At 59.3% G+C, this 21,140-nt stretch overlaps 2 protein-coding genes across 3 annotated transcripts; one reads left to right on the forward strand and one right to left on the reverse strand.

The window, feature by feature from the left end:
* The first annotated feature begins 247 nt into the window (after positions 1-247).
* Positions 248-5,153, forward strand: PDYN (prodynorphin). Of its 2 annotated transcripts, XM_054274438.1 has the most exons (3): positions 248-570; positions 3,377-3,524; positions 3,762-5,153. In XM_054274438.1, exons 2-3 carry the CDS (start codon positions 3,396-3,398, stop codon positions 4,317-4,319), a joined length of 687 nt encoding a protein of 228 aa, XP_054130413.1. In that variant the 5' UTR covers positions 248-570; positions 3,377-3,395; the 3' UTR covers positions 4,320-5,153. The 2 variants fall into 2 exon arrangements, with proteins under 2 accessions (XP_054130413.1, XP_054130414.1); XM_054274439.1 differs by lacking the exon at positions 248-570 and having other exon boundaries at positions 3,099-3,524.
* Positions 5,154-5,765: 612 nt separating this feature from the next.
* Positions 5,766-16,995, reverse strand: LOC128935855 (tyrosine-protein phosphatase non-receptor type substrate 1-like). The gene is made up of 8 exons (XM_054274432.1): positions 16,620-16,995; positions 10,094-10,453; positions 9,573-9,884; positions 9,112-9,459; positions 8,754-8,852; positions 8,329-8,353; positions 7,908-7,947; positions 5,766-7,249 (listed from the first exon to the last, which is right to left on the reverse strand). Exons 1-8 carry the CDS (start codon positions 16,690-16,692, stop codon positions 6,995-6,997), a joined length of 1,512 nt encoding a protein of 503 aa, XP_054130407.1. The 5' UTR covers positions 16,693-16,995; the 3' UTR covers positions 5,766-6,994.
* Positions 16,996-21,140: the final 4,145 nt, after the last annotated feature.

The raw sequence follows: 21,140 nt of genomic DNA on the forward strand, positions 1-21,140 counted from the left end.
CCTCCACCCTTCTTGGGCACGATTTGAATTCACCATCCAGGGGATTCACACCCCCAGCAGCCAAACCCCTCTGGGACGCAGCTGTGGGGGGGGACACACAGACCCCATCCCGGTCCTCTGCCACCTTCCTTGTCTGGGGCAGGCGTTTCAGCCCCGAGGACCGAGGCTGGGCACGATGGATGTCTCCGAGCGCACCCCGGGATGCGCACCCCGATTCTCCGGGCGGCCGGGGGCTGCGGGGAGGCCTCGGCGGTGCGGGCGAGCCTGCTGGGGAGGTGGCGGGGATGCTGCGGGGCTGATTATTCACAGCTTCCCTCGCCCCGATTGGCTCTGCCGCCGCGCACAGCCGGGCCCCGCCGCAGGAGGAGACTCCGTGGCCATAAAAGCGGGGTGAGAGGCAGCCGGCGGCGAGTCCGGTGGGCAACCGGGGCGGCACCGCGGGGCCACCTGCCAGTGTGGCCTTGCCACCGATGACTGGCGCAGCCTGACGCCCCTGGAGGGACAGCCACCGGCCACGAGCCGTCCCGACTTGGCGAAGCGGGTGCTCGGCGGGACGGGGAGCAGCGGCAGGTAGGGCTGCCGGGGGTGGCATCCCCCTTCCATTGTGTGGGCACCATCAGGGCATCGCTCTTGCTCCCCCAAAAAGCAACAGTTTAAGAACAGCATGCTGAGAGTGGCTTGTGGTTGGAGTTGTGTTATTTTGGGGAGCTTCCACATGGCTGCAGGTCTCTCTCGTCCCTTGAGTGGTTTCGGAGCCCGTGAGCAGCAGTCCAGAGCTCTGCTGGGGCTCATTTATGCGCTGATGCTGTGCCTGCCATCCTGGCAGCAGAATCACCCAGGGCTTGGAGGGGCAAAGGGAGTGGGCAGAGAGGATGGGGGGCTCTCTCTCCCCCTTCTTGGCTCAAGCAGCAGTGTTGCTGCAGTGCTGAGTTTTGATTGATTCTATTCCAAAAGTTACCAGCTTTTTGGAGAAGCCCTGTCCTGATGGTGTTTCCAGGAAATTTTTGGAGGTGAGGAAAGGAGATGTTGGAAGGTTGATTGTTCTCCACAAGAACTATGTGCAGGACCCAAACCCGTGGAGTTGGACCTGTGTGGGAGGAGGGATCTGCTCAGTGTGGGAGAGCTGTTCACATCCTTTGTTAGGTATAATCACAGGTTAGTCAGGATGGGGCCAGTCTCTGCTGTCCAGCACACACAGTCCTGATTCCTCATCCCTCCTTGGGTCACCAGGTCTGTAACTGGCCCCTGGGGTGCATGGATGATGCTTGGGGGTTTTCCAAAGCAAAGCCTGGTACTTGAAGTGGAAATGGGCCAGGGGAGGAAGGGACATCAGCAGGCACCTGGCACAGGTAGGATGTGCTGAGAGTGGCCACAGAGGCTGGGACTCAATGCTGGCATTGCCAGACCCTGCCATGGACCTTCCAAGGTATTCCTGCAGGAAGGAATGGCTCCGGAGCCTCGGGCTCCTCCAGGTAACGCAGGATTGAGCTCGAACTCTGCTTTTCTTCTTCCTCCCTTTGTGTTCTTTTCGCTTTTTCCTCCCCGCTGCTTCTTTCCTCTTTTGTCCAAAGCCCTTTGTTTTCTTCCCCTTTTCCTGCTCCCGTTTTGCCAGTCCTCCTCACCCCAGCTCCAGGAGCAGGCAGAGCACTGCTGGGACATTTGTGGCACCACCTGGACACGGTACATTTGCAGTGGGGTGTCCCAGGGTGTCCTTGGCCACGCTGTGCTCGGGGAACTGCAGCTCCCCTGAGTGCCATGAAATCCCCTGTCGGCAGTAGGGTGACAGGGATGGGACACACCGTGTCTGGGATGCCAGAGGTCTGAACTGTGCAGTGTCAGACAAACCAGCAGCTGTTCCCAGCATGGGAACGTGCCCGGTGCCGTCCCTGTGTGCTGCTCTGGCGGCACCCACGGGAACACCGGCAGCGGAGGAGCAAGGGAGGGAGCGGGTGGGGAAAGGGAAAGAAAAGGTTCCCGGCGGGGATCGGCGAACCCGAAAAGAGTTATCAGCTCTTTTTCGGAGCTTCATTCCCCCTGGAGCTGCAGCTGGCACCTACCTGTGCGGCGGGCACGTCCTCGCTCCTCGGGGCGGTCTCGGTGGCCCTGATGCAATAAGGGACTGTCCCCGTGTCAGAGTCCAGGCTGGCTGAGGTCCCACCGTGCCCCTGCCATCCTGGGCAGCTGCCATCCCGTTCCCTGCCACACTGCCAGGGCACTGCGAGGATTCACGGAGCTGGTGGCTGTGCAGCCAAGGAATGCAGACAGCTCGACACACGATGGTGCAGATAATTTAAATTAAATTTTAATCCAGCATGAATTAATACTGTGGCATTAACAATTCTTCATCAGTACCAATTACAGTACATTAGCTGCTACTGCTGGAGAGCACAATAGTCTCTAATATGCGTCATTAATGTGTAACAGATCCCTCTGGGTCATGCCTTACCCACCCTAGATAAAAGCAGCAATGGAGGCAGGCAGGGGTTTGCAGCCAGGGCACCCCTTTGGGGCTGGCTCTTGCTCCAGGGCTGTCATGGTCCCAGTGGCACCGTGATCCTGTGGCACTGCTGCTGGGGTTGGCAGTGGCCCTCCAGCCTCAGCTAGGGTCAGGTTTAGCACTGCCACCTGCAGAGCCCCTGTCCCAGCTGAGCACAGTGTCCTCGTCCATCCACAGAGGCCAGAGGCTCTCAAACATCTGGAGGATGGCAATGGGGGTGTGCAGGTAGGCTGGAACCCAGAGTCCTCCTTTTTCCCCTTCTCCTGATGCACCAGCCCAGCAGACTTGGTGGATGAGAGGGAGGGGAGCTGAGGCTGCCCTGGTGTGGGGTACAGCAGCCTGGGGTGAGTCCACACAGGGCCACGGCATCACCCCATCCACCTGCCACCGCAGCTCTGTTTGCTGGGGCTCTTTTCCCCAGGGCCAAGGGGAAGAGCTGGTGATTCATCTGCCTGCGCCATGCAGACGTGGCAATCACAGAGAAACCCAGTGCTGGGGGAAAAAAGGGACTTTTCTTTTTAATGGTATGGTAAGAGATGGAGAGGAACTGAGAGAAACTGAGATGAGATGAGATGAGATATGAGATGCAATAGTGGTCCTGCCCACAGTAACTTGGTGGCCACCAGGGACTGGCAATGGCTCTGGGCTTGTGCCAAGGACCAGGCTGCAGCCAGGGTAAGGGGTCACATCTTGTGGTGTCCGTGCTGGGAGCAGCACCCACAGGTGAGTCATGTGGGAATGGACACAGGCACAGGTCCCTGCGTATGATCCCAGGAGCAGCTCACAGATGGAGGTGGTAGGTGCCCAGTGCCTGTGGTGATGGCCCCCAGAGCTGGCACAGGGATGGTGACAGGCTCTGTGCTGTCTTCCCCTCTCCAGGCAGCGTCTGCAGGGCGAGATGGCACGGCGGGCACTGGCACTGGCACTCTGCCTGTCCCTGTCTGCGGTGGCATCTGCCGACTGTGTCACCCAGTGCTCCCTCTGCGCAGCCCAGAGCCGCGGTGCCGAGAGCAGCGTCCAGCCCCTGGTGAGTGCCGGCCCCATGGGGACGTGAGCCAGGGAGCCACAGCAGTGGAGTGCCACGGGTGCAGGGTGGCAGAGCTGGGTGGCACCTGGTGTGGCGGTCACGGGCACCCCAGGGTGCTGGGGTTGTGCAAATTTGGCTTCTCACCGAGCTGAGCAGCACGGTGGGCACGGACCCCTGGGCTCAGGGTGGGAGGAAGGCAGGGGCTCACCCCGAGCACCTGTGGCCGCTGTTTTACAGATGTGCCTGTGGGAATGCCAGGGCTCCTTGTCACCCGGCCCCGAGTGGGAGATGTGCAGGAAGGCGCTGGCGCTCCTGGCCCCACTGGTGGCCCTGGCCGAGGGGACAGAGCCATCCCCACAGGAGGCGGAGGAGGATGAGGCAGAGCCAGAGCAGGCTCTGGGCGCTGCAGAGCTGCCACCAGCGCCGGTCAAGCGCTACGGGGGCTTCATGAAGATGATGTCCAAGGCAAAGCTGCTGTCCCTGCTCCGCGAGAACGCTCACGCCAAGGGCGGCCTCAGCAAGAAGTCCGGGAGCTTCGGCCGCGAGCCGGGCGAGCGAGCGGCCCCCGAGGACTACCTGGGGCCGGCAGGGGACGGGGACGGGGACGAGGAGCCCACGGGGGCCGAGGGGCCGGAGCTGCACAAGCGCTACGGGGGCTTCCTGCGCCGCATCCGGCCCAAGCTCAAGTGGGACAATCAGAAGCGCTACGGGGGCTTCCTGCGGCGGCAGTTCAAGGTGACCACGCGGTCGGACGAGGACCCCAGCGCCTACTCAGGGGAGGTCTCAGACCTATAGAGCCAGGCGTGGCTCCCCACACTGCCACTGCCACCCCGACCGTGCCATCGCCCCCAGCCCTGCCCCCTGCCCGGCCCGGTGTGGCCGGTGTCACCCTTGCCTCATTCGCTCAGGGGACCGTGAGTTCCATCCCATTGTCCCTCTCTGGTTCACCTGCCCATCCTGTGTGCAGAGGGGACAGTGCCACTCCTCCGGCTGCTGGTGGGGTGGCTGTGGCCCAGCCCAGGGTTCCCGGGGGTATTGCTGGGGACACAGATCCTCCATCCTCCCGTGGCTGCCGGAGCACAGCAGCGTCTGCAAACCACCAGAGCTGAGGTACAGGGCAGGGGGCTCCGAGCACTGGGAAGGGTGAACCAGGGCAGGACCGGGGAGGCCACGGGCAGAGGTGGCTGGTGGAACCACAGCACCATCACCAGGTGTTCAAGCAGTGCTGAGCCCAGCCCTCACTCCCCTCCCCGAGCCTCTCACAGTGCCCCACCGATCCCAGCGCCCTCCTGGTGCCCCTGGGCTCCCCCTCCAAGAGCGACTCCAGAGGCAGGGTCAGCCCCAAGCCCCAACACCCAACTCCCCTCGCAGTCAATAAAAGGCAGATGCCAATGAAGCTGAAGCCATCTGGGTGCTGAGTGTGCTCTGCAGGGCAGAGCAAGCACCCCAAACTGGGGTGCCCAAATGGGCCAGGGGCGCTGGCTGTGAGAGCTGCAGGCAGCACACGGTGGTGTCCTTCCTGGGCCATGGGTGCCAAAAGGAATGTGGGACCCGACACACCTCTGGAGCCATATCTTGAGGATGAAAGGGCCATCTCAGCTGAGCAAGCCATGCTCAGCCTTCTGCAGGGGTGTGTAGGGTGCTGGCAAGGTACCCCCTGCAGCAGCAGGCAGGGGAGACTCCCTTGGGCATCGCCACTGCTGCCCAGCTGGGAAGGGGCAGTTGTGCTGAGGGCAGGGGGCAAACTGTCCCTTTTCTGCTCATATGTGACCCCTCCAGCAGCAGCTCAGCACCGAGGAAACCCAGCCTGGGCAGCAACTTCCCTTTTGAGTGTCTCTGTAGCCCCACATGGCAGTTCCTGGCTGTGATGAGACAGTTCATGTCCCAGACACAGCCCAGGGAAAGGGGGAGGTCACTGCAGAGCACTGAACACTCAGCTCACTCACAGCACAGGCTGGAGCCAGCAGCCAGCCTGCCTGCACACCAGTCTGGGCACCCCAGCTCAGCTCCCTACCCATGGGGTGCACTGCTCCCCTCCCTCATGGTGCCCAGAGGAACCAGCACCACAGCCCCCATCCCAGCCTTGACCTCCTGCCTTCTCTTCCCTCCCTCCAGCTCACACAGCAGGGCTGTGCAGGGTGAGCCCTCCTTTCCTCCTCCCTGCAGGACACACAGACCCCCAAGCCCACCCTGCAGCCCCAGTGCCAAGGTGACCCCCCTGAGCACAGGGACACGCTCATGTGCGGGAGCAGCACAGGACTTTTCACTTTTATTATAAAAATATCTTGCAAGCAAAAAGAAAAAAAAAAGAAAAAACAACAACAAAAAAATCTCTGTACAAGCAGTCACATTGCTCCCAAAGCACCCCCAAAGAGCCCAGGTGCCCTCAAGCCCCCTGCACTTCCACTGCTGCAGAAGCCAACAGAGGGTCAGACTCCACACGGTGGCCCAGGTAGGGGGCACAGGGAAGACATTTGTCCCCATGGGCGGGCTGGGGGGAGCCTGCTCGGCCCCCAAGACAGAGCTGGGGTGGCGGGAGCATAGAAGTCTCTTATAAATTCTGTAAGGTTTGGGGGATTCTTTACTGAGGCCTCGGTCTTAATTTTGCACATCTTATTCTAGTGTTAAGTACACAGCAGTACACCCACGTACAACACAAAACATTGGGGGTTTCAGCTCTAAAAATTAACAGTTACATGTCAAACAGTCAAAACATGTTACACGGTACCTGCGGGGAGCTCCCGGGGGGAGCCAGGCTGGGGGGGCCCTCGCACGCTTTGTACAAGCCTGGGGCAGCGCTGGTGGGTCCCAGGGCAGGGCAAGGCTGAGCACAGGAAGGTGATGATGATGATGAGGAGGATGCTTGGTGCTGAGGAGCCAGACCTGGAGCTCCCCTGGACGGCAGGGCGGGGGCCTTGGCTCGTTGGCCTTCCAGCCTCTTGGCCTTGTGGCGAGACAGAGGTCCCGCAGAAGGGACACTTGGGAAGAGAGGCGGACACTCGGGTCCTTCCTTTAAAGCCAGAGTTTGGTGTCCAGGCGTGGTGGCAGAGCCCCAGAAGGCAGTGTGGGGGCCCTGCTGGTCCTGGGGAGCCGTGGGCCAGGCAGGGGCATCCCCATGAGAGCTGGTGTGGAGGCACTGTACCTGTCCCCTCAGCCCAGCTGGAGCTTCCCAAGGAGCTGCAGCTCCGCTGGCTGAATCTGCTCGCGGGCAAACCTGGCACACTGAGGTTGAGCAACCCTTGATGGGGGTCCTGAAGGGATGGAGCTGGCAGCCCCAGGACCAAACTGCCCCCAAAAATCATGTCTCTCTGGATGGGAGAAGACCCCCACAAGTACTGCGGGCTCCATTTCCATCCTAAAACACAGGTACCGCAGCGCATCCTCACATCGCTCCCGCTGCTTCCAAGAGAACAGTCTTAGGGAGGAGCAGAGCTGTTCCCGGCAGGACAGGGGGTCCCAGCAGCCACTGCTCACTTCCTGGTGATCTGGACGCTGGCATACTCGGAGCCGGCCTCCTCGGGGCGCGGGGCCGGCCGCTTGGGCGCCTTGCTGAGGTGCACCATGTCCAGGTCGGCGTAGGTGAGGTTGTCGTCGCCGTTGGGCGCCTGGTTGCTCTGGATGCAGGCGTACTCCGACTGCTGGCTCATCTCCACCATCCGCCGGATGCTCTTCCTCTCCTTCTCGAAGTTCAGGTCCGCGTAGGTCAGGTTGTTGGGGTCGGATTCCTGCGTGAGGCACCAAGAGTTCCTCCTCTAGAACGATGCCCCTGGACCCACAGCCCTGTTCTGGAGTCAATCCCACTGCAGCTCAGCCTGGGGCACCTCAACCTTGCTTGTATGGGGGAACAATGCCAGCAGCCACCACCCTGAAGCCATGCTCTACCCCATGCTATAGCTTCACATTGTGAGCCACCCCATCACCCTGCTCTGGCTTCAAAACCACTGCCACAATTCCAGAGCTGTCACTGAAGCCACTGCATCCCAGCAAGGCCAGACTGCCCAGTGATGCCCACGTGGGAGCTGGCAGAGCCTGGGTGGGATGGACAGATTGCTGCTGATCACGACTTCGCTCGCAGCTGCGTCACCAAATGCAAAATAACTCCACAAATAGCCTGGCTGGCTATCGCACAGCTGGTTCTCCAGGCAGCACCAACCCAGACTTTACTGGGAGGAGAAGGAGAAGAAGAAGGAGGAGGAGGTGGAGGAGGAAGGGTGAAGGCAGAAAAGATTCTGGGAAGTGGCTATCCTCTTCCTGGGGCAGCCTCTCTTCCACCTCCGGCCACAGAGTGGAGACACTGAGATGTTTCACTGAGAACCACCACCCTCCACTCCCATCTCCAGCGGCTCCCAGCCACTCTCCCTTCCCAGTCCCAGGATGACCCACCTGGGTCGTGGCCTCACTGCTCTTCTCTGGTTCATGTAACCTGGAAGTAGGGACAAGAACAGTCAGATGGATGGAGGGTCCTGTTGCCCTTTCCCTGGTGATGGAGCAGCTGGGGAGGTCAGCTGCAAGCCAAGGTCCTTGCAGCAGCACCCAGCAAGACAGGTCCTGAACATTGGCTTGTGCTGGTCCAGCTGCCTCTGCTGGCCAGAGACCAGCTCCCAACATCCTGCTCAGCCCCACCACAAGCAAAAAATCCCAAGAACCCCAGCTGGGGAGATGGGCAGAGACTGTGCTCCTGCCTTCCCCTTCACAAGTTTTGGGCATACAGCTCTGTCCCAGTCCTGAGGGACTCTGTGGACTGGGGGTATCTAGCTCAGAGTTCCCACAGGTTACCCAGTGACTAGAAGAGATTTGCACTCACCTGGCAGATGGTGAGCTTTTACCTGCTGAAAGAGAAGGAAAAAACTTAGGGAAAAAATAATTCAGGAAACAAGATAAATGCCCCATTTCCCTGGGCACAGAGATCACATGCAGAGACTGCTTCAAGGACAAGGACACATCTTTTCCCAGAGGCAAGTGCTTGCAATTCCCTGGAGTTTCAATCAATTTCATTCAGGACTGCTCCTGGGGGAGCACAGGAGGTGCAGGGCAGGATTTAGACCAGCCAGAGTTTTCCCTGCAGCCTGCAAACAACCTGGGCAGCTCTATCCATCACCCCACTGGGCAGGACCTGCAGCTGCACCGCCAGGAGTTATTGTCCAATGGGGCAATGTGAAACACATGGGAAAGAGAGGAAAAACGGGGTTGGGAGCAGCTGCCTCCCTGCCCCACACTTGGCTCCCTTACCCTTGATCTGCTTGGTCCGGATCAGGTACAGAATGGCAGCCACCAGCAGGGCCAGCACGGTGCAGACCACACCCACCACGATGTAGATGAGCATATCATCTGAAACATCAATGAAAAGGTCACTATGGCCCAGGAACGTGGTACCACCCAGTCCCAGCAGCCTCACAACTGGGACTGGCCCAGTGATGCATGAAGCACCAAGGAGGACAGCTCAGTGCCTGCCACCATCACACCCCCCAGCCTCCTGATATGGAGATTTGGTCCTTCAACCAGATTTTGATTGGGGCTTTGAGCTTCCTCAGGGGTGACACCACACAGCCACCCTGCCAGGCACCCCATCCCAGCAGCTCTGACACACCTTTATTCATCTGGAACTCGTTGCTCAATCCTCCCAGGGTTGGGTTGGAGATCCACAGGACGGCTGAGTCGTTGGCAGGGGCCTGGCCATCGTGCACCACCCTGCAGGTGATCGTGGACCCGTTTTTCTCCTCTGTCGCTTGCACCTCCACCCGGCTTCTCAGCTCAAACAAGCCCCGGGACACCTCCAGTGGCCCAGAGAGGTTCTGCCCCTTTATCTCAATCCCATTCTCCAGCCAGGAAATGGACACATTAGCTGGGTAAAACTCCTTCAGGAGGCAGGTGAAGGCCACGGTCTTGTTCACCTCAGCGGGGCTCGGCTCAGCGCGCACTTCGACGCTGGGGGAAACTGGGAAGAGAGGCAGAGCTCGGTGTTTGCTGTGCCCCACAGGGCGCCCTGCCCTCCTCCCAGGGACCCCAGCCCCACAGAGCAGCACCCCCAGGCGAGCCCCCAGCCCTCACCTCTCAGCACCCTGCTGAGCTGGAAGCTCCCTCGCAGCGGGGCCCGCAGCGTGGGGTGCGTCACCTCACAGGTGAGCTGCGAGCGGGCATCGTTCTTCTGCAGGGTCACCATCACTGTGCTGGACATGTTGTAGGTTTTCATCCTTGACTGAGTGACCTGGGGTGGCTTAGCCGTCATGGGGTTGTTGTTCTTGAACCATTTCACCTCAATGTTGTCAGGAAAGAACCCTCCAGTCGTGCAGGTGAAAGGCACAGACTCATCCGGCCTCGCTCTCTGCTCAGGCCCGGACACGAGCGGGGGGCTGGGTTTGGCTGTGGGGAGAAGCACGGGGCCCTCAGACCAGGCTCTGGCCCCTGCCCTGCCCTGGGCCTGCCTGGAGCAGAGTCTCACACAAGGGCACGGGGGTGGCCCATGGGATCCTCTCCTGGAGCTGCCCTGAGCCCCTTCCCCATCCCTGCTCCAGCTGAGCAGAGCCCGCTGGGTGGTTCCCAGCAGGAGCTGCTCCAGGAGCCCCACTCACCTTGCACAGTCACCTCGGTGCCATCACCACGCTTAAACACCTCAGGAACACCAGTCATCCCTAAGACAAACTTCACACAGTAGTAGGTGCCCATGTCCTCAGGCTGGATGTTCCTGATGTGGATGGTGAAGTCTGTGTTAGACTCAGGTGCTGCTAATGTCACACGGGAGGAGGGATCCCAGTTATTGGGGTCATAGATAGTCTTGTTCCCATTGCCCCAGCCTTTCAGCCACATCACAGAACCTGGTCCAGCATCTCCAGATACAGTGCAGATCAGGGTGAGACTGTCCCCCGCTGTCACTGTCACCTTGGCCTGGGGCTGCTGCAGAGTGAAGCCCTGACCCGCCTGGGCATCCACACCTAGAGAAAAAAGAGACAAGTCTTGCCTGGCACCACACATCCAGACTCCTGACGGTTCTCCCAGCCCTGGGACAGGCTGAGCACCCCAGGTGATGGGCTGTGGCCATGGGCACACTGCTCTGCCTGCAGCAGAGCTGGATAGAGCTTCGCTTGGTGACTGTGCTGAGCCCTGTACAGATGGAGCACATCCCAGCTGCCCGGGTCTCCAGCACGCTGGGCTGCCTCCCACAGCCACCTGGCCTTGTCAGCCAGGAGAAAGAAGCTCACAAAACGAGGTGCTCCAAAGAGCCAGCTCCCATCACCAATGTGACACTGCATTTTCTATCCTGAATCTGTCCCATTTCTGCATGGAATCCCAGCCCCGGTGATCCCAGCAGAGCACAGGCAATCCCCCACCAATGCCAGCCAAGCAGGTGCTGTTCCTGCTCAGCAGCAAGCACAGGAAGACATCACCTTTAGATCATCTCCATACCACTGGTCCCTAATCCAGTCACTTGTGCCACACCTCCCTGCACAGACAGACAGTAACATCCCAGATAACCCTCACTACACACCCATTGGTTACCCAGGGGTTAATTTTGTCAGCACTTCCTATGCCAATATAGTTATTGCAACCAAATTCACACAAGATTTCAGTCCTGGTCACTGCTTAAAGGAACATTTTTTAAAGCTGCATGGGGAGAGAAGTGGGGGAACCACTTGGATCCACCTGCTGGTAACAGGTGGCTGCGGCACCCAGAACCAGTGTCACGGTCACACAGAGATCTCTGTGTTTGAGCAGGTAATGCTGAGCAGCACGGGGAGCACATGGACCAGCACCCCACATCCCTCACAGCAGAATCATGGAATCACAGAATCCTTTAGGCTGGAAAAGCCCTAAGATCGCTGAGCCCAACCACTAAGCCAGCACTGCCAAGTCCCTGACCAAACCATGACCCCCAAGTGCCACATCCACACATCTTTTAAATCCCTCCAGGGATGGTGACCCCACCACTGCCCTGGACAGCTCTCTTACCTTTTCAGTGAAGAACTCTTCCCAAATATCTAACCTAAACCTCCCCTGTACAACTTGAAGCCTCCTGTCCTGTTGTTTGTTATTTGGGAGAGGAGAATGACCTCCACCTGGCTACAGCCTCCTCTCATGGAAATCCAGGACAGCAACTCGTGCCAAGGCTTCCCTTGGGACCCAGCAGGATAATCTCTGGCTGGATGCTCCCAGGAGGACCTGCTGCAGGACAAGCTGCTCTGACCCCTCTGGCCACAGCTGGCTGTCACTGAGACCGGAGCTGATTTTTGGCAGCTGTTAATCCCTCCTGACTCACAGCGGTATGTGCTGTACCCACAGATGTTTTCACTGTTGCACTGTGTGTGGAATTACTCAATCTCCATGGTCAGAATTACCAGGAGCAGTTTCTCCAGACTACCCCAGTTAAAGGCTTTTTGCCCAGGGCATCAGTCCACAGCATCCTCAGCCAAAACCTTCAGGCCTTGGTGTTTCCCTTTGAAGCCATGTCAGGGTTAACGCATTCAACATGAGAACAAGTTTTTCCCACAAAACAAGCACAGAGGGACAGAGTTGGTTTTTGTCATGTCCAGATGAGTCACTGACTCTGAGCCTTGGTCCTGCACTTGAGCAGGGGTGCCCTGGGCACCTGCAAGGCAGCCCTGTGCTTCTCAGATGACACCAAAATTGTGGGGAGCAGCCCCGGAGCAGAGGCCTCGTGCACTCCAAGTGCTGAATGCAGCACTGACATGGGGCAAACACCACCAGATCTGCTTCTGTGGCAGCTCCTGAACTTCTCCATCTCCTGCTGCCGAGAGACCTTTTGCAAGAAATGGTTGAGAAACACACAGAGGAAGTTGACAAGCACAGAAGCATCATCACATCAGCTGTCTCATGCCAACCCACTGCACGTGGATGTGACACAGGCAGGGACCAGGCTGCCACAGGCACAGAGACTGGCACCCCCAGCCCTCCCAGGCACCCAGGGGCCACAACACCAAGCACTGGCTCCACCACACTGGGCAAACAAAGCTCATTAGCAGGCAGCACTCAGCACAGCAAGGAACACGTCCCATGTACAGCCACAGGAGCAGGAAGCCAGGGCCACCCCCCCCACTCACTCTGTGCCCTGTGATGAGTGAGTTACTCACTGCTCCCCTCTGCAAAAGCAACTTCTGTGGAGTGGTTACCCCCATGAGGGTCCCCTGCACTGGGCAGAACTGCCTGCACGGCCCCACAGAGCCCAACCTGAGCCAGCTGAGCGCCTCCTCCTCATCCTCCCTCTCTCCATCTGCCCATCTCCCCATGAGGCACATGGTGTGCTGAGGGGGAGAGCTGGGCAAGTGCCTGCTTTGGGGCCCCAGAGCTGACCCCAACACCAAAGAGTGTCAGGGTGGGCACTACTCAACTCCAAAGGTAATTTCTTGACTGCAGTGGAACATTGAGCTGAGCGTGGCTGGGTGCCCTGCCTGTGGCTGGTGGGCAGCAAGGGCTCCCAACCACCTTGGCACAAGGGTCCTGCCTTCCCGGAGCTGCAGGGATTTACCCCTGCAAGCAGCAGGGATCTCTCCCAGGGTGCAGATTTGCAGCCACAAGCGGAAGGTCTGTATGCATTCCACAGCCCCGAGCTCACATTCCCTCCTCACCGGGGCAGCAGCGTGCCCGCCTCCCCTGCGCAGGGATTAGCAGGCACAGAGCGTGCTGGTGTCCAGAGATAGGATGCAAGGTGCTTTCCTGCTTTCCTGACTGCTGCTGCTCCCAGAGGATTGAAGGGAAAAGGGCTTCATGCTGCCGGCTTCACTGGCAGCTCTTGGTCACTGCACAAGAGTCACACCATGAGGCTCCAGGCAGCCCCTCAGACAGGGCTGAAATGGGGCTTTGGGGTATTTTCCCACGTGTTCTGCTCTGCTGCCTCAGAGACCCTCACCCAGCTCTGCTCAGACCACTCTGTTCTGATTTCTGCTCTATGGCACAAAGCTCCAGCCAGATCCACCACAGAACACCCCAACCAGGAGCAGCTCCTGGCTGAGGAGCAGGAGTCCCAGCCAGACCTGGCTGCTCCACCTCCTGCCTGCATCCATCACCCCAACCAGGACCAGCCTGACCCCTTCCCGCTCAGAACGACCCCAAGCCCCCGCAGCAGCTCAGAGCAATGCTCCCAACCCCTCCACCCCAAAGGGAAAACACAAAGGGGAAGTCGGCAGAAAACCCCAGAATACATTAGTTAGAAAATGCAAAGTTTCCACCAAAGCTTCTTTCCTCTTTCTCCCTGAACACAGCTTCTCCTCACATGCAGCTGATGCCTTTCCTTCCCCTTTTGAGGTGCTCACCCAGTGGGAGTGGGAGTGAGAGCCCAGCCAAGCTCCCTCCCAGCAGCTCACGATGTGCTTGTGCACCAGGAGTGGGACATTCAGGGGCTTCAGGCCACAGAAACATGAGACACGACAATTTCTCACTGTTTCCCTGCTTCTCCCCTGCTGCCTGATGACACCTTTTTCCTTAGATTTCAAACCACTAGGAATTGGAACACGATCCTCTTGCCCCCAAGATCATGGGGAACTTAGGTGCTCTGACCCTGTAATCTGTTCTATCCTACACTCCAGAATTAGCCAAGGGTTTTAGAGCCCTGAAAAGCATCACCTGACAGTTCCCACGTAGGTGGGAGCACCCTCGCAGTGCAGACCCAGAGCACTTCCAGCCCAGAGCAGAGGCAGGAGCACGATCTAGCAGAGCCTGCCTCCTTCCCCTTATTCAGTTTAATTTGGGAGCAAAATAATCCCAGCTCTCGCTGCAGTGCAAGTTTTCCATGTCGGTGACACATTTTTTTCTATATTCCACCTTTTGAAGTATTTGATATTGAACAGATTGCAAGAGGCCGGGGTTTAATTCAGGAGAGGCTGCTTGGATGCTTCCTGGTAAAAATAGATTTTTTTCCTCTGAAGGAGCTGGGTAAGGAGCTCCGGGATGGCTGCGTGCTCCAGAAACGACGTGCAGCTGGTCACCGGCATCCCAAGCCCCACAGTCACTCACTGAAGGAGCAGGCCAACGGGCAGGGGAACCCCAAAATAATCCTGCTGGAATTTCACCTGCAGCAGGGCTGCCAGGGGCGGAAACTAACAGGTGCTGCCTATAAAAGGCCTGGAATCTGCTGTTTAGGGAAGGCAAGGAGAGCCCTGGGCATAGCTGCTGAGCCCAGAGCAGACCCCAGGGCGCTCAGGGAGGGCTGGAGTAAAGGCTGTGCTTCACATCTGTGACATCAGAGGAAGCCTCAGCTCACAGGCAGCCTCCATTTCCAAGCTCCCCTCCTCCAGCATCAGCAGAAATTCATCCCAAGAGCCAAAGCCCCAGCAGGAAACTGAATTCCCCTTTGGAAGAGGCTCTGTGGAGCACAGCTGAAACCCTCTGTGGGGACAGACCGGCCTGGAAGGGCTCTGCAGGGCACAGTTCCTCAATGGGGCTTTGCTGTTTGGTTTCCCACATCTCTCTGCCTTTGCCCCATAGGAAGGTCTCCTCCAGGACCTTTCCTTTTCCCCTTCACTTCTGCAGAAGCTGTCAGAACAGCTGGCAGTGGGAGCCTGGGCCAACTCTGCTGGAGTTCAGCTCAGTTTGAGCCACGGCCCAGGAGGGATTCGCCATATGGAAAAAAAAGACGTGCACGTTTGCACCTAAAATCAGGGATGCAAACCACTTCAAAACACCAGGGTGGTTTTTTCCCATGGCTGGCTCAAAGAAATGGGGTTCTTACTCCAAGACCACATTTAATTAAGTTCAGGAGCTTTGCTGGAGCTATTCTTTCACGCAGGAAATCGCAGTGGCTCACTGGGAAGCCGCGCTCACCGCCAAAGCCTTCTTGGCTCTCAGCAGCCTGAGTTTTCAGTTTGGGGCCAACTCTTCTCAGTTGTGATCAGGCGACTCAAAGCAAGGAGCGTTGTGCTGAAAGCATTCGCTTTCTACCCAAGTTGGCATCCAACTCTTTGCCCAAGCAAAGCTTTGATGGTAACTATTTCAATGGGCTCGGGAGAATGCGGGTTTCCCCCGCGGAACCTGGGCTGGGCTGTTTGTAGTGGGATCTGGCTGGAAGGGATGGGGTTGGAATTGAGCAGAAAGCTCAGCAGCGAGATGCTCCTGAAGATGCATCATTATTGCTGCAGGTTTGCCTCAAAAACCCCATCCCTCTTTGGCAGGGAGAGCAATTCCTTCGAAATCACCCAAAACGAAACACCCTAGAAAGGAAGCATCCTTGAAAGCAGCAGTCAGCACAGGGCTTGGTTCCTGGTGGGATGAGAGACTTCCCACTGCCGACAAGGGAAACAGCCAAGAGTGGCACACTCTGACTGGTCCTTTGCAGCGTCCCCCAGCTTTTATAAGGGACTGGTGGAGCCATGAACCCCTGGGAGGTCTGAGGCACCCTGAGGTGACACAGCACTACACGGCCAGAGGTGTTGCAATTCCACCGCCTCAGTGCCCAACAGCTGAGAGCCCACTGTGAGGTGAAGCAGGAGGGCAGCAAGAAAAACAAGTTCTTGGCAGAGAAAACAGGCAGCCCTCACTGAGCCTCCCCATGCCCTCTCCACTACCATCTCCAAGTGGGAATTCCGGCTGCTTGCTGAGTTTTGCCTCACCCATAGCTGGCAGGGGGTGCTCGCGAATGGGTGGGAACAACATGCCTCTTCATGCCCCTGCAGAATTCCCTGCCTCGCTGGGAAAGGGCATGTCTGCCTGCCTTGAAGTTGGGTTGGGGAAGAGGCAAGGGCCCCGCGGGAGCCCCTCGGCCACCGCCGCTCTCTAGGTCACCGCAGAAAGGTCAAAGCAACCGTGCGCGGAGAGGCGGCGTCATGTCGGTACCGGAGGTGTGCGGGGAGAGGATCGGGGCAAACGGGGGACAGGGCAGGGAGACAAGGGGGGGACAGGGCAGAGGAGAGGAGCAGAGAAAAGGGGGGAAACAAGGGAAGAGCAGGGAGAGGAGCTGTGTGGGAGGGAAAGGTGGAAAACAGGACAGAGGAGGCAGGAGAAGGGTGGAAAAAAGGGGGGAAACAGGGCAAAGCAGAGGAGAGGAGCAGTGAGACACGGGAGGACGGGGCAGAGCAGGGCAGCAGGGTGGGAGGGAAAGGGAGGAATAGGGCTAGGAAAGGAGCAGGAAGGCAGGCAGGAGCCATGGCTTACCGGGCAGGGCGAGCAGCAGCAGGCACGGCAGTGCCCAGGCGGCGCGGCCGGGATCCCGGGGATGCGGCTCCATCGGTGCGGGGAGCGGAGCCCGCGGCTTCAGAGCGCGGCCCCGCGCCCGGCTCGGCGGCTGGGTTTGATAAATAAAACAAATTTAAAAAAAAAAAAAAAAAAAAGAAAAGAAAGAAAGGCAAAAGAAAAAAAAAAAAAGCAAGAAGCGCAGAACTGCAGCTGGCGAAGGAAATCGCCCTTCTCAGCCCCAAAATGAGGAAGGAGGCCGGGCTCCCCCCGTTCTCCCCCCGCGGCGGGCGGGCAGCGCACACGCACGCACCGACACGGACCCGCGGCCCCGCCGCGCCCGTGGGCACCGGAGCGGGCTCGGGGCCGCTGACGGGGCCGCCGCGGCGGGGCCCCGGGCGGGCGCGTGCCCCGGTGCCGCGCGGAGCCGCCTCCCCCCGCGCCGCGCCGCCTCCGTTGCCGTGGTACCGGGGAAGGACGGAGCCGGCCCCAGCTCCGAGACCCCCTCCGGCTCCCAGCAGCCCCGGTGCGGCGCCGCTTCCCCCCGTGGCGGGGGCGCAGCCAGCCCCGCCCGCCCCGGGGCAGAGTCCTCCGGTCAGCCCGGTGTGCGGCTGCCTTAAGGTGGGCTGGGAGGGGAGCCCCGGCATCGGCCGCCAGCAGCCCCGCGGTGCCCCGTCCCTGCCCGGCGGGGCAGAGCGAGGCGGCTCCGTGGGCCCAGGATGGGGGCTGGGGATCCGCTCACTCGCCACAGGCTGCCGGTGTAGGCAGCGCTTGGGCACGGCCACAACACACAGCCCTGCATCCCCGAGCTGGGACTGGGGACAGGAGCACACACAACCCTGCATCCCCGAGCTGGGACTGGGGACAGGAGCACACACAGCCCTGCATCCCCGAGCTGGGACTGGGGACAGGAGCACACACAACCCTGCATCCCTGAGCTGGGACTGGGGACAGGAGAACACCGAGGCAACAACACACAGCCCTGTATCCCCGAGCTGGGACTGGGGGCAGGAACACGCAGCCTTTGGGGTCCTGAGCACACAGGGACCACCGGGGCTGAGCCAGGACAGCCCGTGGCAGAGGCACAAACAGCACACAGCCTTGGGGGTCCCAGGTGCCCTCCCAAGGGACACTCAGGGCCGAGCTGTGAGCCCATGGCAGAGGCACAGGGGGTGTTTTGCGGTGCCACAGGGACAGGTCAGCTTGGCCCACGGGGCTCAGGGCCAGGAGGGGACATTGGTGCAGCACAGACAGGCACAGGGTGGATGGGGAGGGAGAGGAGATTCCTGCACAGCACTCTGGGACAATGGGGACATCCCTGTGATGTCCCCTCCGAGGGAGCCTGCAGCAGGCAGAAGCAAGACTCTGAGGACAAGGCAGCTATAGTGGTAGGCAGGGCTGAGGGAGAGGGTGTCAGGGTATCAGCATCCATAGGATTCGTGTCCCTGCACCGCCCTGCTTCTCCCTGACGCCAAGTCCTTCCCAGGGGAGTCACAAGGACACGTTCTCCACTGCCTGCACCTGTCACAGCTTCTCGCACCGCCCAGGGGCACTTCAGCCAGGCCAGGCCAGGTACCTGGGCTGCCAGGTGCAATGCTGGCAGCTCCCAGCACCACCCCACTGTCCCCTCTGCCCGGGTAGGGACGGGGCAGGCGCTGCAGAGCAGGAGCTGCCAGCCCACCCAGCTCACACCATCACTCTGCACACTGGGCCGGGTCCCCGAGGACAGCGTTGGGTGCACACTGGAGGACCCGCTGCCGGCTCCCCCTCCTCCTCCTCCTCTCCCTCCCTCTGCAGGCAGCCGCCAGGGCTGTCGGTTTTATTTAGAGCCTCGCACAAACACAGCCGAGATATCTGAAGTGACTTGGCACCGTCAATCTGCGCACAGCGTCCGCCCGCGCATCCCCGGCCCCGCCAGCCTCCCCCTCAGCCCCAGCTACGCCCATGGGGCACATCCAGCCTTAATTTAGCGCTGCTGGGGCCGGGAACCACTCCCCAGGCTTCTGCACCCACCTCCCTCTGCCATCCCCTGGCAGCTGGAGCCTGCACTCAAGCGTTGTGGCCAGTTCTGATCCCACTGGAAAAACTTTTGTGGCCAGCAGCATTGGTCCTGGAAAGCCCAGCACAGCCATCATTTCCCTTCACAGAGCTGGCCAACAAGGAGCAGGGGTCCAGAAGTGCACTTGGATTTGGCCTTTTGTGCACAGCAATAATTTCTTTGCACAGGGATGGGACACAGGGACACATCACTACAGGAGGGACACTACACTTCACAGGAAGCAAAGGTGCTGAGCTCTGCTCTCTGATGACCAGTGATAAGCCTCCAGGGAACTGCATGAAGCTCTGTCAGGGAAGTTTGAGGCTGGTATTAGGAAAAGGTTCTTCTACCACAGGGTGTTTGGGTACTGGAAGGGGCTCCCCAGTCACAGCCTCAAGCCTGGCAGAGCACAAAAAGCATTTGGACAATGCTCTCAGGCACAGGGTGGGGTTCTTGGGGTGTCCTGTGCCAGGACAGGAGTTGGACTTGCTGATCCTTGTGGGTCACTTTCAGCTCTGGATGTTCCATGGGATTAGCAGTGGATTGTGGAAGCCCTGCAGCTACACCACCGTGGGCAGTGCATCCCACCCAGCCCAAGTCCAGGAGCAGAGACCCTCAGGACAAGTGAGTGCCCAGCATGAGGGCAAATGCCAGGGACACACTGCAGCCATTCACGGCCACCTTTCCTGGTTATTTTTACATGGCAACACTGATCCTGGAGGCCCGGTTGGCTTCAGCCTGCCTGGGATGTTCTGCTCGGTGTGGAAGGTTCAGACAACCTGTTCTGAGGCGATTTCAGAGCAGAGCCAGTCTGCACACAAGCAGCAGCCATCGCAGAGCGCTCGGGAAGGGAAGTTAGAGCTTTAAAAAGCTCTGCAAGAGAAGGTACCGCACAGAGCAGATGGTGCGGCGCGAGCTTCCCGGGAAGAGCTGCTATTGCTCCCCATTAGGAAGCATATGGGCAGGCTCAGCTGCCTCCCCTCCCACCCATGGCCCTTCCACTCTGCATCACAGGGGCCCTGCTCCAACACGAGAGGTCTGGAGGATTCACCCTGGCAGGGCAGCCCTTGCCCTGCACTGGGAACCAGGGAGAGAGGAGCATTTGGCTCCTTGCGCGCCTGAGACAGAGGGACAAGGCAAAATTTTGGAAGTGCAACTCTGCCATCATCATCATCATCCTTCTGTACAGAACACCCACGGTGAGCAGGAGGCTGCAGAACTGCTTGGCAGGCCGGGCAGCACTGCCAGGCTCTCTGTGCTGCCAGCGGGCACCCAGGCTGTGCTCGCTCTGCACCATCTCCCTGCTTCAGCTCAAAACCCCTGCTCCGGCAGGGAGGATTCCAGAGACCCCAGAGCTGGGCTCTCCCTGGCCCCAGGAGCTGGGCAGCAGCCAGCATGGGGACAGGGCAGTGTTTCAGGAGAGCTTTTCAAGAATGAGTTGATTTTCACAGCTTTGAGGCACAGTGAGGAGCTCACATCACGCTGCTGGCACCTGTTTGGGGAAGGCACGAGCTCCATGTGGGCTGGGCCAGGCTCAGCCACCCCTGTGGGTTTGGGTGCTGGGCAGACAGGGGTCTGCTCCCCTTCCCTATTCCCAGCCAGAACCACAGGCTCAATGTCCTTTTTGCATTCCCTTGTTCCCAGCTGGGCAGCTCTGCAGGATCTGCTCCCTCACCCATCCACACACAGGGACCCCCAGCCAGAGCAGCAGCACCCCATCTCTTGTCAGAGCCTGGCAGCATGCAGTGGGAACAATTACAACACCAATCCCAGTGGAAAGTCCTGCAGCACTGGTTTTGCCCAGACTGTTTTCCTGCCTTAATCAGCTCCTGTCTGATCATCCCAGCCCAACTGCCCCCAGGAACAGCGGTGCCTCCCCTGGCTGCAGAGCATGCACAGGGGATGGAGCTGGGAGAGGTTCCAGTCCCTGCCCTGCAGGGCCAAACCTGGGCCTGCCAATGAACCACATTTCACTGAGGGAGGTGGCTGCAGACTTTCTCTGCCTGGGATCCCCATCCCAGCAATGGGGGGGGCACAGTGGGCAAAGCACCAATAGCCTGAGTGGCCATGCCACACCTGGACACAGCAGCTGTCCCAAAATGCTCAGACCACCCTTCAAAATCCAAACCAGTTTAGGGATATAGAAAAAAATACCAATACTTTAGACATCAGCCTAGAAAATACCCCAAATTCAGCATCCAGAGGTGCTGTTTTGGGGCTGTGGGCACAGAGCCATGCCCAAGCACCAGTGAGCAGCCAGTACTTATGGGAGCCCTCCACAATAATGACTCAATGATCTTAGAGGCCTTTTTGCAACCTCAAAGGTTCCTTGATAAACCAAAAAACCCAGTGCCGCAGGGACTCACCACCCTGGGGAAACTCCGAGCCAGCCTGGCCCAGTCCCAGCCACCACCACCTCCCAGCCCAGCCCCTGAGAGGTGCTACTTTCACAGCTCACCACAACA

The sequence above is a fragment of the Melozone crissalis genome, unplaced genomic scaffold, assembly GCF_028551555.1.
Source record: "Melozone crissalis strain CALT ecotype California unplaced genomic scaffold, PUWL_Pcris_2 ptg000017l_1, whole genome shotgun sequence".
NCBI classification, from domain to species: domain Eukaryota; kingdom Metazoa; phylum Chordata; class Aves; order Passeriformes; family Passerellidae; genus Melozone; species Melozone crissalis.